Source organism: Wasmannia auropunctata, unplaced genomic scaffold (genome assembly GCF_000956235.1).
Source record: "Wasmannia auropunctata unplaced genomic scaffold, wasmannia.A_1.0 LD335976.1, whole genome shotgun sequence".
NCBI lineage: Eukaryota > Metazoa > Arthropoda > Insecta > Hymenoptera > Formicidae > Wasmannia > Wasmannia auropunctata.
The window spans coordinates 976711-994552 of record NW_012026914.1 but is presented as its reverse complement, the minus strand read 5'-3'; the positions used below and the strand labels follow the sequence as shown (position 1 = coordinate 994552).

Here is a 17842-nt window from a genome sequence, read left to right as displayed (position 1 = left end):
TTGCGGAATGTAAAAAATTAATGCGGGTCTGTTTTTTTAAATTTTATTTAAATTATTTTTAATTTAATTTTCTAAATTTATTTTATATTATGCATAGGTAGAAGAAAAAGAATTAATCATACATTATTAATCACTATATTTAGTGATCGTTGAATTTTGATATTATTAATTTAATATTATTTAGATAGTTTTTTAAATATTTTCATTTTTGCGGAATGTATTTAATCTAATGTTTGTATTTATTTTTTCATTATTTTCTTTTATGTTTTATTATTAAATAAGGTTAATAATATAACTTATGCAATTTTTAAATAATGATTATAATACAATTTTTTTAATAACTGCACTGAGATAACTTGTAGTATGTATAAAAGCAATAATAAATTAAGTTAAATTTATTTATGATTATGGAATTATATGAAGCTATAAAAAAACAAATTTTTCAAAATTTAGTTGTGTTATGATTTATTAAAATAAAGATATTTATATAAGAAAATAAGTTAGATAAACTAATCAAATCAATTGCTATTTTTATTTGTTTCTTAAAAATATCTCTTTTGTATTTAATCATTTTATTTGAAATTGACGTGCACATTGAACTAGATATGACTGATTTGCATACGTCCTATTAGATTTATGTATTATGTGCATCGGAATCTTTGGAAAACTTCCGAAAAAGAGATTGACACGAGGGAGAAAGGTTTTAGTGGGAAGTGGCCATGCGGTCTAATGGATGGAAATTTTTCCAAATTTAACGATCGCTTAGCCCGCCCACACTGAACGCTGTAATAAGTTTGGCGTCTGTGCGATGGCCGTCACCGTGACGAGCACATGTGTAACTCGCCTTCTGTCATTCACGAGCTAAACTCTGCTCAGTTCATTCAGTTCGCTTGACAAGGATCATGCAAAGTTTCGGTTGTGTCTCTGCAACGCTATATGTTTAAAATCTTGTAAAATACCGTACACTCTTGGTAAAAATAATGGTATTTATTTGATTTAGTTTTCTTGCTGTTTGCAAAATTCCTAGCAGTTGCAAATTATCACCCCAATGCTATTTTATTATTTAATAAGTTATTAATATTTTTATACCGTAAATTTAGTATAATTTGGCATAACTTTTATTCATACTAAAGTATACGTTATGCTTGATATTTATGATACATATGAGTTAGACGTTAATGTAACTTGTAATATTGTACGTATAACGCAATGTAACATGTTGGTTCTTTTTGTGTTACAGGTGCGGCGTAATTTCGATTATAGGGTGGACAGAGGAACGAAACGGGTCTGGAGTGGCTTGGCGCTTTGAACGAAGGTGTCACACCGGGGAAGACGAAGGACTTTGATTACTATCTTCCGTTACCACCTTGTGTATACGTGGTATACTCTCCCCTTTCTCCACTTGCTAATTAAAAAGGTTCTGTAGTGCTCCAGTTTATAATTTTATCCTCTTTCGGTAGTGAGCTCAGTGTGATAAAAAGTCAAATGATGTACATGTGATCCAAAATGATGGTAATTTGATAAATATATATATACATATATATATATATATATATGTATGTGTGTGTGCTTGTGCTGCTCAAGAGTGCGTGAGATGACAAGGGTCGAGTGAGAAAAAATAAAGATTCGTGAAGAAATGCAATTCCGAAGTGATAAATCTGTATCTATGTAAAGACGTGTGCCAGTGTGTCCGCACAGGAAGAGTACAAAACAAAATTAATTTACGAAGATAAAGGGCTAGAGAGAAGAATAATAGATCAATTGAAGATAACCAAAGGAAAGTCAGTCAGCAACGTAGAGAAGTGACATAAGCAGGTAGGACAGGTGGGACAGTAGCATGAGTTCGTACTTCGCGAATTCGTATATCCCGGACCTGCGAAATGGCGGGGTGGAACACCCGCATCAGCATCAGCAGCACTATGGTGCGGCCGTACAGGTACCTCAGCAAACGCAATCGGTCCAGCAACAGTCCCAGCAAGCCGGCGATCCCTGTGACCCGAGTTTGTTACGTCAAGGAGTATCCGCCCATCATTATGGAACCACAGGAGGTCAGCAAGATATGCCTTATCCGAGGTTTCCCCCGTACAACCGGATCGACATGCGGAACGCGGCCTACTATCAGCATCAGCAGGAACACGGAAGTATGGACGGCATGGCCGGTTATAGGTCGACATCTCCGAGCACCGGGAATATGGGTCACATGGGACACACGTCAACCCCCAATGGACATCCGTCCACCCCCATCGTCTATGCCAGTTGCAAACTTCAGGCGGCTGCTGTCGATCATCAAGGCAGCGTTCTCGACGGACCGGATAGCCCGCCTCTCGTCGAATCGCAGATGCACCACCAAATGCACAGCCAGCATCCGCATATGCAGACGCAGCAGTCACAGCATCCACAACAATCGCAGCATCAGCATCTGCAGACACAGCAACAACATATGATGTACCAGCAGCAACAGTCTCAAACTGCTGCACCGCAACAGGGACAAGCTGGAATGCATCCGCAACAGCAGCAACAAGCTCAGCAGCATCAAGGCGTTGTTGCATCATCGCTCAGTCAACAGCAGCAAGGCGCGTCTCAAAGTGCGTCGTCTGCGAACTTACCGAGCCCATTGTATCCTTGGATGAGGAGTCAGTTTGGTAAGTGCAGTTTATACATTTTTAAAATTTATACAATTATGAGCTTTTTTTCTCAAACTTGAAATTATTATCACAACTAATGTTTATGAATGAGCAATTAATATATGCAATGATCTACTAAGAAAAGATAAAATATTTTATTATATATAAACATGTTTAATATATTAAAATTTTATATTAAAATTTTATGTAAATTAAATGCAAATTAATTTAAAACTTCAATTCTCTGAGAATTACATACATAATATCTATAAATTTAGAGATTCAGTATAACATATTAAAATTTATTTAAAAATTATTTTACACATAACACTTTTTCTTATAAATTATGGAATAAAAATGTAGTAAAAAAGATCGCTTTCTAGAATAAAATCAACATTCTATCTGACGTGACCAAAATTCTTGTAGAAAGTTAAGTTTCTAGTAAATTTCTCAGGTAGCAAGTAGCCAACTTTTGTATTTATGCACCGGAGCACAAAACTAAACCAAATCTGTACGGTAGTCGACTCAGGATTGGCACAATGTCTCTAGATACGTCGCGACCGGAGTTATTTATTGCGTTGACCTGTTAGCCTGTCTGTTAGTTTCACCGCTCGTTTATCAGGTCACAATAAGCGTTGTCTCTTGTTCTTTTTTCATATCAGGCTATCGCTCGAAATCTTAACGATATATTTGTTTTTATTAACATAATTTGTAATATTGTAATTTGTCTTTTTGCATTCTTTTATATATACACGGACAAAGTTAAACGAAGTTAATCTCTTTTTAAATATATAATTAGTTTAAAAAATACTTATGTCTATTCAGTGCTTTAATATCTGCACAATTAAATAATACTCTTGGAGGATTGTGCGTTTGACAAATCTTCTCTCATTTCTCATGTATTCAACACTTTTCGAATGGTATGCATATTTATGGTATTGTGTGGCACAGTCATAAAAGAGTAACAATAAGGTTTGACCGTCATTTAGGTAGAAAAATCGTGATCGCGCACAATTGAATAAGTTATGGGATCCTGTTAAGCGAACCAGTTTGCTTCTCCATTTCTTTATTGACTCAGTTCGACCCTCGATAAAAGAACGGTATCCCTATATTACCTAATTCTGCAAGGTATCTGTCTGAAACAAAAAATTTTGGCGAACCACTCTTACCGCCTCACTTTTCTTACTCTTCAGTCGCTCGTCGTTTCTCTTAGAAGTAGTTTCTCTCCATATCTTTCTTCGAGTGTGGATTGATCAGTGGACAATATAAGAAATACGATTAATTTTTTGACGAAGCAATATTGATAAAATTATGTTTAAAAAACAGCAGAAAAAACTGACGAAGGTATGTCTATACATTTAAATATTTAAAATGCAATATTCTTATATATTTTCTTTTTCATAAGTGATGATTTTTCTCTACACATTTTTTAAGCGTATTGAGAAAATCGTTTTAATTAAAATATTAACGGAGTATATATTAAACGTGAATGATTGATATTATATTTTAAAATATTTCTATTACCTTTCTTCGTTTTTACGTTCTTATAATTGTGCTTTTTTACTTCTGTTTTACAATATAATTGTAATACATATTATGAATATAAAATTGCAACATTTTTTGATAAGCGTTTTTGAAACGCACAAAAATCTCAAATTATTTTTACAATTCTAATACATATTAAAAATCATTAAAAGAAGAAATATTAAATTTTTAAATCATGATTATACATATTTTTTTCTATTAACGATTACTCATACCATCTTTCGGTTAAGTTCAGAAGCAGATTCCAAGTATCTGCTCCGGGATTGGCCGATAAACACTACGCTTATGACGACGCCAGGGCTTGTAGTTTACTGTCTGTTAAACGAAGAAAATGGCTCAAGTCCCTGAATGTGCTCACAGATGTCGGCACATTTAAGAATGTTTCGTCTTATTCGCGCATCTCAATTGCCCTTATAAACGTTATAATTTTGCCCATTTTTGTTATAAGAATTATATGTAACATCTTTTCATATAAAAAATGCGTACAAATCGGTTTAGACCGCATTTTAATAAGAAAATAAAAGATTTTAATAGAGAAATAAGTATTATTTTTAAAAAATTATAATTAATCAATTATTTTGATAATTTTATTTGATTTTATTTCTATTTGAAATGTATTATATTATTTTTACGACTTGGAAGATTTTTTTACTTTGCATTTATCTGTATTTTTATATTTTGTGACCCTTTAAAATTCATACAAGTTCAAAAGAATTTCTTAGCTCAAACTCTCAAATTTTATTACTCTATACGTATTTTGCTTACGTATCGTGCTATGCAATTTGAATTAAATATGCTAGAACCAGACTTTCGTGAATTATGTATATCTAGTTCTATTTTATGGCTAGGTACCGTTGAAGCATTTGTTTAGTGGAATTGTTGAGATTTCTTGATATCTTTTGTAGGACGCGTTACACAAACGAGAAATTCCAACATAGTTAGTTGCACTATGAAGTAAAGACATGCAAGTACGCATAGATTCCTTAGTTAATGCTAAAGGTTATAAGAGTTATAAATAGAATATACATAGCATAAAATGAATTATTCAGTTTTCCACGGTTTTTTAATAGGATGTCTTTATATCAGGATTTTATCGCAAAATCATTGTGCAAAGCAAATTTTATTATTATTATATGGTTCAATAAATGTTAAGTAGTTCTTATATGTAAAAACAAAGAAAAGTGTTTTCTGTTTGATGGGATTCGAAAAAATCTCGACATAATCTTTCATATTGGATAACACAACGTGTTTGCCGTATTGCAACATTTGGCATTCCGATCTCAAGTGTTGATCCGAGAAAAGGAGACCGGCCATCGTGCTTTTAATGCATGAGATAATTGCGACCCTCCGTGTGAAAAGATTTATGACATCTCGACTCCTTCCCCCCTCATATATTCTCAATCGACAAATAAGCATGGCGTGATACAGTTACAAAGCTTCCGTTATTGCATACGTGCGTGCACACTCGTATATTACATTCCTTATGTAATGTGTATCCTGAGAAGTTCAGAACGTATATGCTGCAAATAAATTGTCGCGATACGAAATATAAAAGACAAAAGAAAATAAAACAATTCAATTAAACGAACAGATTGTAATACTGTAAAACGCACGTATCGCTTTTTCCTGTTATATACTTCTCTATTTTCTCAGAAAAAAAGTATTGTGTATGTATTAATATTAAATGAGATACGCATGAAAAAGCATATAAAACTAGCATATAAAAATATTTTATGTACTTACTACAGATACGTTACAAGTTCAGAATCACACAATAAAATTTTATAAAATGTTTCAAGGTAAAACGGTATTCGATGCGTCAGATATATTTAAAATTTAGAGTTGTTATTCGAGGAATCAGCAGATAGAACAGAAAGATCAGCATTCCAAATCCGATATGCATTTTATTATAATCCAACTAGCCGCTCAACAGATTGGTGGCCATAATGATGGCGGCTTCGTGAGATATTCGAAAAGCGATGGAGTTCAAAAGGGGCAGGAAAGGAGGAGCTAAAAAAGGTGAAAGAAGAGTGGATACGTGCGTGTATATGTATGCACTCACATGTGTACATATGTTAGAGAAATAGAAAGAGAAAGAGAGATATAGTGGCGGTAGGAAGAGATAGAAGGGACGGATGATGATGATGAATGAATCCACAGAAATCCTGGGGACCGCTTTCTTTTGGAGCTCCGCCATGAAGGCAATTGTGAACGATATGGAGGTCGTGGTTTGATTTTCTATTTGATATTTGGCTAAAATTCAACGTTCGAAAGACAAAATTGTCTCTATTTTATAGCGATTTGATTTATTTCTTTACCTAACATTTATAATAATATCAATTCAAGCATAAAATAAAATTCTTGCGTGAAATAAAAATTTCTATTTATCACGATTCAATTTTAAGGTTTTTGTAGAACAATTATATACTGTCTAAAGTAGCAGGTGCAAGAAAAAGTAATTTTTAATGCTCCGAGTGATATCCGTAAAGATGCATATGTCGCGGCAAGTCGTTCTCGCAGCTCATTATCTCGACCTTCTACCTCGGGGCTCTTTCAGACTCCATCTTCTTGTCCGTCTGTCTGCTCGTCTGTCCGGAAGATCAAAAAAAGGAAAGCGAAAGCAAGGAGGAAAAACTACCTAATATAGGATACTCTGGTCTCTTTGGAAGTTTCTAAATTCTCTCTATGAATGTTAAACTTAAATACTTTCTTCTTTCTCTGACAACTTCTATGGAATTCAGCCACTCTTACAATTTATAGTTTAACTATATAAAAACATTTATTAGATTGCTCTATTTTCACGTTGAAATTATAGTTTTACTAAATAAATAATTGCATTTTGAAAGACACTATAAAATAAAATACTTAGAAATCCATTTTATAAGGATATGTTTGCAAACTTATAAAGATTGCTAATAAAAAAATAAAAATTGTTTCATCTAAGATATGTGAATTTTTCAAAATTAGAACAATTTCTTATCATTTTTTATTACTACTATTTATTTCTCTGCTTATTTTTGTATAGAAATTATTTCGAAGAATACTTTTCGAGAGGACTGTATTCAAATCTGTAACATTTTTAGAAATAAAATTTTTAATTGTATTTGTTGTTAAAAGTTGTCATATAACAAGTTGGATTTAAGTGCCTTTATTGCATTTGGGAATTTATTGAAGAAAATATTTGGCAGCGATTCGAACAATTTAGCGCAATTAGTATTGATGTCCATCAACGGTATAAATATAATTCAAAGTTGATACCGCAAGCGAATGATAAAATTAATGGTACATCTAGGATATCTAATCGAAGAGCATTTCAAGGCCTGGCCTTATAGTGCCCACGTAAAGCTTAGCTTAATTGGGCACCGAGTGGTGGCCGCACCTTATTAGCGGGTTACAACATCCGGCTAGCTGTTAATCTGAAAAGTCCTGCGTGTATCCTGCGGCGGGCCTGAAAGACTAGTCCAGGCAGGAGGGGAAGCGGAGATGCGGAGCAACTAGCCTATAATAAGCCGCACGGTTGTGTACGTTCTGTTCTGTTTCGTTCCTTCATGCTGCGCCAGTGAAGGCAGACCCATAAATCTCCCGGGCATACTCCAGGGGACATTTGATCCTTGCGTAACCCAACGCCGTTAATTTATTGCTCCGCGTTTAAAGTCACCTCCGTCCGCGAAAGCTGTGGCAGCATTGGTACGCCGGTTTGGCGCAAACTTAGGCCATCGGTATGACTTTCTTATTACAGGACTTCTCTCCATACGCGCATACGCGTACTTCTATGTGTACGTCACGCGGTAGCTTAGAAATATCATTAAAATTACAATAACATTATAATAAGTTATACACAAATGTAAAAAAATATAACTTTCGTTTCCGAGAATACAAATTAGTTCTTAACATTTTAATTGAAACTAGTTTTAATTTAACATTTTAACCGTTAATATTTGTTTAAATGTTAACATGTATAATATTATAGTTAACACGTACAATATTAATTTAACTCTTTCTATGACATTCTATAAAAACATATAATTATTAGTACATTACGTCTGAGAAGTGAAAATACAAAATATTGCTATCTTTTTAATTAACCCTACTCAACTCACGTATCATTGTCTGTCTAATTCTTATATCCGGATACGTCTAATCGAGATTTTAGTCTTCAATAATCAAATCGATTGGCTCGGAAACATTATAGGTTTTAGCTCATAAATAATACAGACTCGTCTCGATGCAGCGTTTAATAATTCATTTCTTTGCTCTGCAACATCTAGTGGCATGAGAGGATTTATGGGCGAAGTGACCTTTTGAAACAAACCTGATTATTACGCCGCATCAGGATTATCTTTATTTAAAGCGGTAGACGTATTTCAGATAAATATATAAGTTTTAAGAAAAAAAATGTGTGTGTGTGTGTGTCGGTTTTTTTTTTAGCATCTTAAAAATGATGTACGTGATTTCGGTTGCTACGCTAAAGATTTTGATACGATGACTAATTATTTAAAATTTCAGTCACATATAAACTTTGATTCCGAATACGATTTGCTTATTTAAAAAATAAAATACTATAAATAAAATTACATTAATAATTCATAGGTAAATCAAAATTTCCTGAGTGTTGATGCAGTTAAACATATTCCACGTATTTCTCCGACGCTTTGATGATCTAGCTTTAGATCTAGAACATGATCTTCATTAACGGTGTGACAAATGAATATTAATAGGATGCAGCTTTCGTAGAACAGTTGACAGTATACGCTTGACGGTCAATTATAATAATATTTTGGTCACGTAGTACATGTTAGTACGTAGTAGTATACATGATTCCATAAAAGCATCATTTATGAAAACTTTATTATCATAGTCATATCTATTTATATATCAAGGATATAATTACTTTTTCATAATATTTATTATATTTTTGGTAGAATAGTAAATGGCTATTTTCTTGAAACAACGGAAAGAAAGGGAGCCAAGGAAGTTACCTAAATCGTTAAAGCTTATAAGAGAGCGCTAGAGATTGGTATATTGTTAATTTGAGAGCGTAGCCCAAGGGAAGGAATAAGAGGGCATGTTCCCAACTTTCTCTATCCTCCCCTCTCGGTCCCTCTCTTTCTCTAATGCGCGTTTTTTCTCTTCCACCGTATCTCGTCCTCTTCGTCTACTTGAACGGTTCAGGAACCTACGCGATCTCTCTGTCTCTCTCTCCGGAGCAGAACCGCCATCCATCTTCATCGGCCGACAGCGCGACGGGCGGCGTTTGCCTCGAATGCTCGCCAAGGAGTTTTCTTCTTCTTGTTCTTCTTCTCCTTCTTCACCTCTCCCCTTCTTACTTTCCAGTTCTCATCCCTACGCCTCTCTTCTTCCTTCTTCCCTCCCTCATACCATTCTGAAGTATTCTCGTTTTGCTCTCTCACACTCGTATGGCGGGTTAACCGAACCAAACCCTTTGAGGTTTATACCTTGTAAAGTTGCGAGACTTCTCACACAGAGTCAACTCGCTCTGTCTCCTTAGTATCTTCGTCCGTCTTTCCCACCTCTCTCGCTCTCTCTTGGCAACCATAATTAATATTCTTGTTCGGGATTCGTGTACTGCGCACCGACCGCAGATCATATCGCGGATATCGCTAAGATATCTATCATATGCGGAACTGCATTTACGATCCCGAGTTTTTTTTTTTTTTTTTTTTTAATGTATTATCGCGGCGGCATTTTCATTTCGTTAAGGTTTACAGAAACCTCTATCGGCCGATCACAGGCTGTAGGACTTATTAAATGTGTTAGTTAACGGGTCGTTTGTAATTTAAAGATAAGATGATTGTCCGTGTTGTGGCTGTGCTTTGTCTATATGCAAGCGCAACCGCGTCAAAGCATAATGCATTACTACTTGAAACATATCGTGTACAATTCGACTTTTCTTCTTATGCATGTATTTAGATGTAACATAATAATTTTAGAACATGTAACAATTAATATTAATTACTAATTAGAAATTTTCACTTTTTCTGTTTCAGAAAGGAAACGGGGTCGGCAGACCTATACACGATACCAAACGTTAGAATTGGAGAAAGAATTTCACTTCAACCGATATCTTACTAGGCGGCGACGCATCGAGATCGCACACGCGCTATGTCTGACGGAACGGCAGATAAAGATCTGGTTTCAAAACAGACGGATGAAGTGGAAGAAAGAGAACAAGACGAAAGGTGAGCCAGGCTCAGGCGATGGCGACACTGAAATCTCGCCGCAGACGTCGCCGCAGGGTTAAAAGAGCTCCGAGGAGTGGAACTTCCTTTCCACCTCTCTCAGGGTCGTTAATACCTTGTTTCCAGCACTACCTCCTCCCCACCCAATCTCCAATCCCCATCGATGACCTCCAAATGATCCCTCTAAGCAATGACGCTTATTTTGTCGTGTTAATCATGTTGCTTGTACCAAAAACGAAGCAGATAATGATGAAGACGAGGAAGTTGTAAAAGGACCCGTAAGAGCGCTCGATGACGATTAGACGATAAGAAGGGAACTCACGATAAATCTAGAGACGTGAAAACAAAAAGAAGAGAACAAAACGAAAAGTAAAGACGCACAAACGAGTCAGCAGAGGATTTGCGTGAATGCGCGTGAATAAGGTGGATCGAGATTATTGATCGAAAAGAGTAAATAAAAACTGGATCACATGCTAATCAGAACCGCGTTAACCTCTATTACGTTTAATCGATTATTGTATACTAAAGTCTATATATATATATATATGTATACACACACTTACATATGTATACACTATATATATATATATATATATACACATACACATACATACATACATATATACATGTATATATACATATATATATGGATGAAAATGTATGTAGTTTAATGTGAAATCGTGGGAGCGAGTGACCGATGACCGATTGGTACCAACGCATGTTAAAGACGTGGTTTCGAATGTTAGAGTATTACGAGAGTTAAATCTGCTGAGAAAGAATGATATGCGCGAATCTGAATGCGAGTATGATAGAAAAAAAGATCGTGTTGAAATCTTAGGAGAGCATTTTATTATTTATTCTCTTACATCGTAAAGTAGAATTATAGGACGATTAATAGAATATAGCCGTACGAAAGGTGTCCATCGCGATCTGTATTTAGCGATAGATATGCGGTTTAGTGTCCTTAGAGGATTGTTTAGATAGATTTTTTTTTTCTTTAATACCGTCGAGCGGTGGCTCTAACGAGGATATTTATGATTCGTGCCAAGTGTGATCTTTGAGAATGTGTTTTCATAAAATTCGAGAAAGGATTCGAGAGTAACGGCGGGATACAGCAGGTGGACACAAGGAGCAAGTGCAGAAGCGGAAGAGGAAAATCGCGAAGTTTACGTCTTTTCCTGAGAACAGTGATACAAGTGTGTGCAAAACTAATTCCATGGAAGATCAGTGAATTTGGATGTATAAATATAAAAAGTCATGGCGTTGTTTTTGAAATATTGTATGCGGAAAAGGCGACCGTGAATGGGACAGACTAGTGCTGAATGATAAAGTGAATATGAAAAAAAAAAAAAAACAGCGCCCTTCGGCGGAGCAGAGTCAAATGGACTTGGCATTTCTTCATCAGCGTCATCGCAAGGTTAGTCTTATAAAGATTGCTAATAATATGCAATTATCGGTTACATTACTTTGTTTCTCGTTGAATCATCGTGCATTTAATAAGAACAATAAGTTTTGAACTCCAACGGATAAATAAGCTTACATTTTTGTGCAGTTGATAATGCATAAAAACTGTAGCTTATCCGTTTAATGACCGATAGTTGGAAAAATTTGTTCCTAACACGCATATTGCTCAAAACGAATATATAATGTATATAAGCAGTTCTTTCCTAGCTGAAAAGCGTGCCCGCTTGGAAAAGGACGTTCAAATTAATCAAAATTTTTGACATTATTTTCGATAATTTAGAAAAATGTACTTTATATTATTACCTATTATTTGGATCAAAAAACACTTTTAGTTTATACTTGAAATAGTTCAAATTATTTCAAAAAACAACTATTTGATATTAAGATATTTGATAATATTTAATGAAATTTGATATTAAATAAATGTATATAGCTTAACGTCTTTTACAATGTCGGACATGTAATGTGATCTCGAATAAATTATTTTCTTTAGAATTTTTTTTTTAAAGAGCAAATGCAATAGTTATACTCGTAATAGCGTTGCAAATTCTTCTTTCTTTCTGTAAATATTAAAAGAAGATAACTCAAGGAACGAAAGTTTATTTGCATTAGTAGCTATCGAAAATTTGCTCTTGCTCCGCGCGACATGACGCCAAGTTACCAAGTGTTATAATACATAGCGTATTTTCGGAATAGGATGCTTTCGGCATGAAACCGCTTGGCACCTTAATAGTGGCTCAGTGCTATCTTAACCAAAAGAAGATTTTTTATTATTTGTGTACGATAATTTAATTGTATTACAAGTATCATTCCAAATAAATATATTGTTTTTTTAATTTTTTTGGTATAATATGAAACGAATTCAAATAATCTTTATTTTAGTTTTCTTAATTAAGTTATTGTGCTTCTTTTGTGAATTTTTTTTTTTACTATTTATATATATATGAGAATTATTTCTATTTAGTTTTCATGTTACGAAATATAATGTAAATATCTCTATATATGATAAATATGTCGGTGTGATCAGCAAGAATCCAATTTGTTACATTTGTATTGGAACAAGCGTGTTAAGTGTGGCAAGCGGTATCAGAGCACTCGTCAACTCGATCGTCTGATCTGGTTCGATGAATTGATTCGATTATGCCGTATTGGGAGATCCAGGAAAGCCTGGCTACGTTGTAGCCAGGCGAGCCCATATATTCCGCCGCGGTGAATTCTTGTGCTGTGTTGTAAACTTAGATTCGACATAATTATTTAGTGTATATCTTGTATACACCATAATTAATGATATACGTAATAAACGATATTAATAACCGCGTGCTAATTATGAACAGCGATCGAAAAAATGCCTATAGAGGTGGTTTAATCTTCTAACTCACTGCAGAATTCGGCTCCTTACCATCTCTTTACTAAAAAAAAATAGGAGAAAGAGGCGAAGAGAGTGGCATAAAAATCGTGTAATCGATATACGTAACGTATGGTCCAGCTTGCGCTCGTTAATCGATCGAGCAATGTGTGACCAGCCTTTCCTTCTCGAGAAATTTATTTATGTAAAACTCTTTGTCCTTGAGGAGCAACGAACTGTGTGAAGCGGAAAATCCGCGGCGGTCGCTCGCTATTGCGCGTGTTTTTTAAACGCCCGTGTAATCTATAGCTAATCATGAGTCTCATGAGAGAATTCATCTTTTACATTTTCGTTCCTCGGTTTATTCGGTTTTATGTAATTTGGATATATAGAAGTTATTTTTGAGTTTTTTTTTAACCATAAATTGTACCAAATTTTACGTTTTTTTAGCTTCTGAAGTACAACAGTTGTACAGTTGTATTATTGATGAATGATTTATGTAATTTTATGTAGACATACGATATGCAATTTTGCACGATATTATATGGATTTTCACATATTTTATTGCGATCAAATTGCATGTAGTTCTAACTATATTAATCAAAGAACATTTTTTAATGGTAGAGAAGGGAGTGCGATTCACGAGACACAAGACTTCTTATCATTTCTGGTAGGGAAGAGTTTCTTATTCTTTGATATCAATTGTTATGATACTATGACCAAAAAAATTTCATGTATCCAATTTCGGGAGACCGATCTAATTTTCTTTCTAAGTTGCTAAAGAGGGAATGATAATAAACTAGAGATGAGATTCTTATGATTGGATATTAATATTCGTCGAAATTGTATATTAAATTCGACAGTACCGATCTATCAAATCGAAGATTATTTGCAAACATTTAATTCGATTGTAATGTGTACAAAAGTTGAATAGTGCAATAAAATGTTTAAATAAAAATGCGTTTAAAGAAAGATATGATGGATTTCGGTGCTGTAAAAGTAATTGTGGTGAGCGATCGCCGCGAAAACGTACGCAATTAAAGAAAAAAATGAACTTTTGTATCTATTGGATATAGCGAACCTATTACTTATAGATTAAAAGTATATACATATATTATATATAACGCGAGAAGGGAAATTCATAGTATTAACTGGGAGGAATAAAATGCAAAATATATATTTTATCTTTACTCGTATATATGCGCATTAAATTACAAGATATACGTAAATTAAACCAAGTACCGTGAGTGTATGCAAAAGTAGAACGTAAAAAAAAACTGAACGTAAATGCAACAGTGTGTACGTACGAAGTATGTCACTAAGATAGTCCGTATTCGATAAGAGTAACATCTAAAATCTAATTCGTAAAAATAAAGAAATAGCGTTAAGTAAACGGGTATGTGTCGGTCGCGCAGTGAGCGGAGGTGGCGGTGGAGTCGTAAATTTTTAATTGGATTTTCGTCTAAATAAAAGAACCGTATCCGCCATTAAGCGTACACCACGGGAGAAACGCGCAATGAAAATTTTATTTATTATTGTCCACGATACGCGAGAGAGCGGCGGCACTTGCAAAAAAAAATGTACATAAGTCCGATCTTTCTAACTAGGCTATCCGCAAAAAAAAAGAAACGCTACCAGATAAGTAGAACAAACGAAAACAAACAAATATAAGAAGTAACGCTTGTCAATGAACGAGTAACTTTCAGACCGTAATATTGTTTAGTCCGGTAATATTTATTGATACATGTTATATATACCGCAAAGTGGATCTTTCTGTTTGTTTAATTGATTATACAATAAATATTTTTTATAATGTACTAGATAAAGTTGTAGAGATATTTGTATATGTACCATTATTCTAACACTTCCTTGAGTATCTCTACGAAATGACGTGGATCGGTAGAGAATACGAAATCCTTATGCTGATGTTGTACTCTCGCATATCCAATCATTTTTATCGGATTGTACGTGTAGATACGAAACGACGTTTAAAGCACAAGAAATCGCAAAAACATTTTTCCGCGTATTCATATTTCACTCTCTTATCCTTTTGCAAATTGCTATTTTCTAATCTGATCCATTTTTTTATTACGCGCAAATTGATTAAGCAAATTAAACAAAACGTCTCATACGTGTATGCGCCGAAGAGTTCCTGACTTCCTATCGCAGGAAAGTGTGTCATTAGTTTCGTATACCTTTCAGGTATATCGTATTTCTATCCAAATATACGTAAAATGTATAAATAAGCAAGTCCCTCGCTCCATCATCATCCATCGAACATTGTTGTGAAATATTTAGTTAATATTGTTTCCATAACATGTGAGACAAAGATACAGATAAAATTTCGGTATCACTTGGAAAATATTAATACACATTGGAATGGGTTCATCTTTTTTATAAATTTTGTACTGCACTAAATTGCCTGATACATTTACTGTACTCGCTTCATTTAATTCCTAAATCATACTTCGACATAAATGTGAAAAAAAGATTAAGTCATTATAAATGTATTGTTTATGTAATGCAGTTAGAGGAGATTGCCATAACTATACATAAAAAAATTTCCGATTTTTTGCTATTTCAAACGTTTCGTGAGATACATGCGGTCTCATCGATTATACATAGGTTCCGCCATTTGAAGACTGATAGACTCCGTAACACGAGACAAGAATATTGTATACAATAGTCGCTAAAACAAGAAGACCGGTATAATTATTTATCAATAGAAATAATTATTTAACTGTGCGTTATTAATATTCTCAATTAATTAATTATTCCAAAAGAATTTCGTAGATTGAAATTCAATTTGGAGCGACTTCGGAACTTGTGAAACTTTTTTCGTTTGTACAAATCGAGTTGACATCCAAATACAAGCAATAAAAAATTGCCGAAATTGCTCTATGTATAACTTTCATTCTGATGTCCCGGTGGACACGGAGACAAACAAGATGCATTTGTATATAATTATAGTCATGTGAAAAGTATATATGGATGAAAGTTTTCCTTTTTTTAAATTATCGGCAGGGCAATGTGAAAGGCGACGTCTGACGTCGCGGTATCGAATCGCGAGCCGCGACCCCTGTATACGATACCGCGTAGGTAAAGTAGGTACCTGTTTATTAGATTAAAAACCTTACAAAGTAACGGTAGCAGAGGTCTAATTAATCACTATTTATTGATACGATATAGTAACGATATTCACATGGTTGAGTTCCCCGGGTAACTTGATTACTCAACGACTCGACGGAAATATAACTAGAGTAAGAGGATGACAATATTTCGAAAACCGCCACGTTGTCGTCCGCTGATGAACCTCCGGTTTCTCCAGTGTGTCGCACTCTATGAGAATTTTGATTATAAAAGAATTCTCTTTATCAAAATTTTGTTTGAAGATTTTTATTTTACTGTTATTGTTAATAACTTGGTTCTCAAATATTTTAAAATCATTTGAATCGAAAAAAAGCAGTATTACAATTTTTGACGTACGCTTTAGACTTATGAGAATCCCATAATCAAAATATTATAGACCTTGTTCATATAATCAGGCAGAAGAAATCAAACAGAACCTTTTAATATTACCTACTAATATTAAAGGAATAAAGTTATTTCTTTAAAATAAAGATTAAAAAGAATAGAATTTTATTTTAAAGATTTTTCAATACCGATTACGTCAGAATTTAAATAGCTAGAAAACAGTAGATTCTGCTTGGTTTCTGCCAATCTACTGACAATATCAGCAGATTCTGCTAGATTTTTAACGACAGAGGCTTGGCTATTTGAGTAGATCTTGATATCTCTGTACAATAACGTTTAATGTCCATATGGAAAGTTTATGCGATTTTTACGAAATACAACCGTGCCAAGGTCACTAGGAATCGATCTATATAAGTGCGAGGAGCGAGTACTGGATATGCTACATGTGAGGCAACGGTTTAGGAAACAAGCCGCGATTTATTTAAGTAGAACGTCGCTTGTACCATAAAAATTCGCGTTAACATGTTTTCCTGAAACATGACGTACGATCTGCGATTAAGTTTGCTATCTCTCAGCTACACACTTGAGTCACCATGGTTACGCATTGCCCCGACCGAAAACACAAAGTGTACATGTATCATATATTCTACGTATTATATACGCACACGTATACACATACACACGTACATAAATACAAATTCAACATACAGTATATACACATTGCCTATTTACAAAAGACCGGGTACAATGCATTCGTTCCAACGATTGTGCGGAAGAAATATTTAAGTACAGGTGTGCCTAGCAGCCGAAAATAAACGTGGGCAACACTACTTTAAATCGAACGATAAATCGAAGAAAAAAAATATAAATAAATGAATCTATATATATAAATATATATATACATATAAATTATATATATAAATATATATATTTAAATATAAATATACGATAATTATTACAGCTACAACAAACGTATATAGTTATTTTGTAGTGTCTCGCATTATGTAAACTATATGTATACATAAAAAGTACGACAGTGACGATGTTGATGATGATTGCAATGGTAAACGATATCTTACGCGAGTGAAGTATGTATTATGTATAATGATGAAGACGACGACAATGGATAATAGTATTACATGCTATCATGTCGACGAGTCTAAACCGTATTGTATTATATTATATAAGAG

At 34.1% G+C, this 17842-nt stretch overlaps 1 protein-coding gene across 6 annotated transcripts in view; it reads left to right on the top strand.

Moving 5' to 3' along the window:
• LOC105454749 (homeotic protein antennapedia) overlaps nt 1-15000 on the top strand; it is a 97756-nt gene extending 82756 nt beyond the window's left edge. For all 6 annotated transcript variants that reach the window (XM_011697604.1, XM_011697607.1, XM_011697609.1 and 3 more), the window contains 2 exons: nt 1241-2642; nt 10178-15000. In XM_011697604.1, coding sequence (XP_011695906.1) covers nt 1838-2642; nt 10178-10431 — 1059 coding nt within the window. In that variant the 5' untranslated portion in view covers nt 1241-1837 and the 3' untranslated portion in view covers nt 10432-15000. The remainder of the gene's footprint in view (nt 1-1240; nt 2643-10177) is intronic.
• Nucleotides 15001-17842: the final 2842 nt, after the last annotated feature.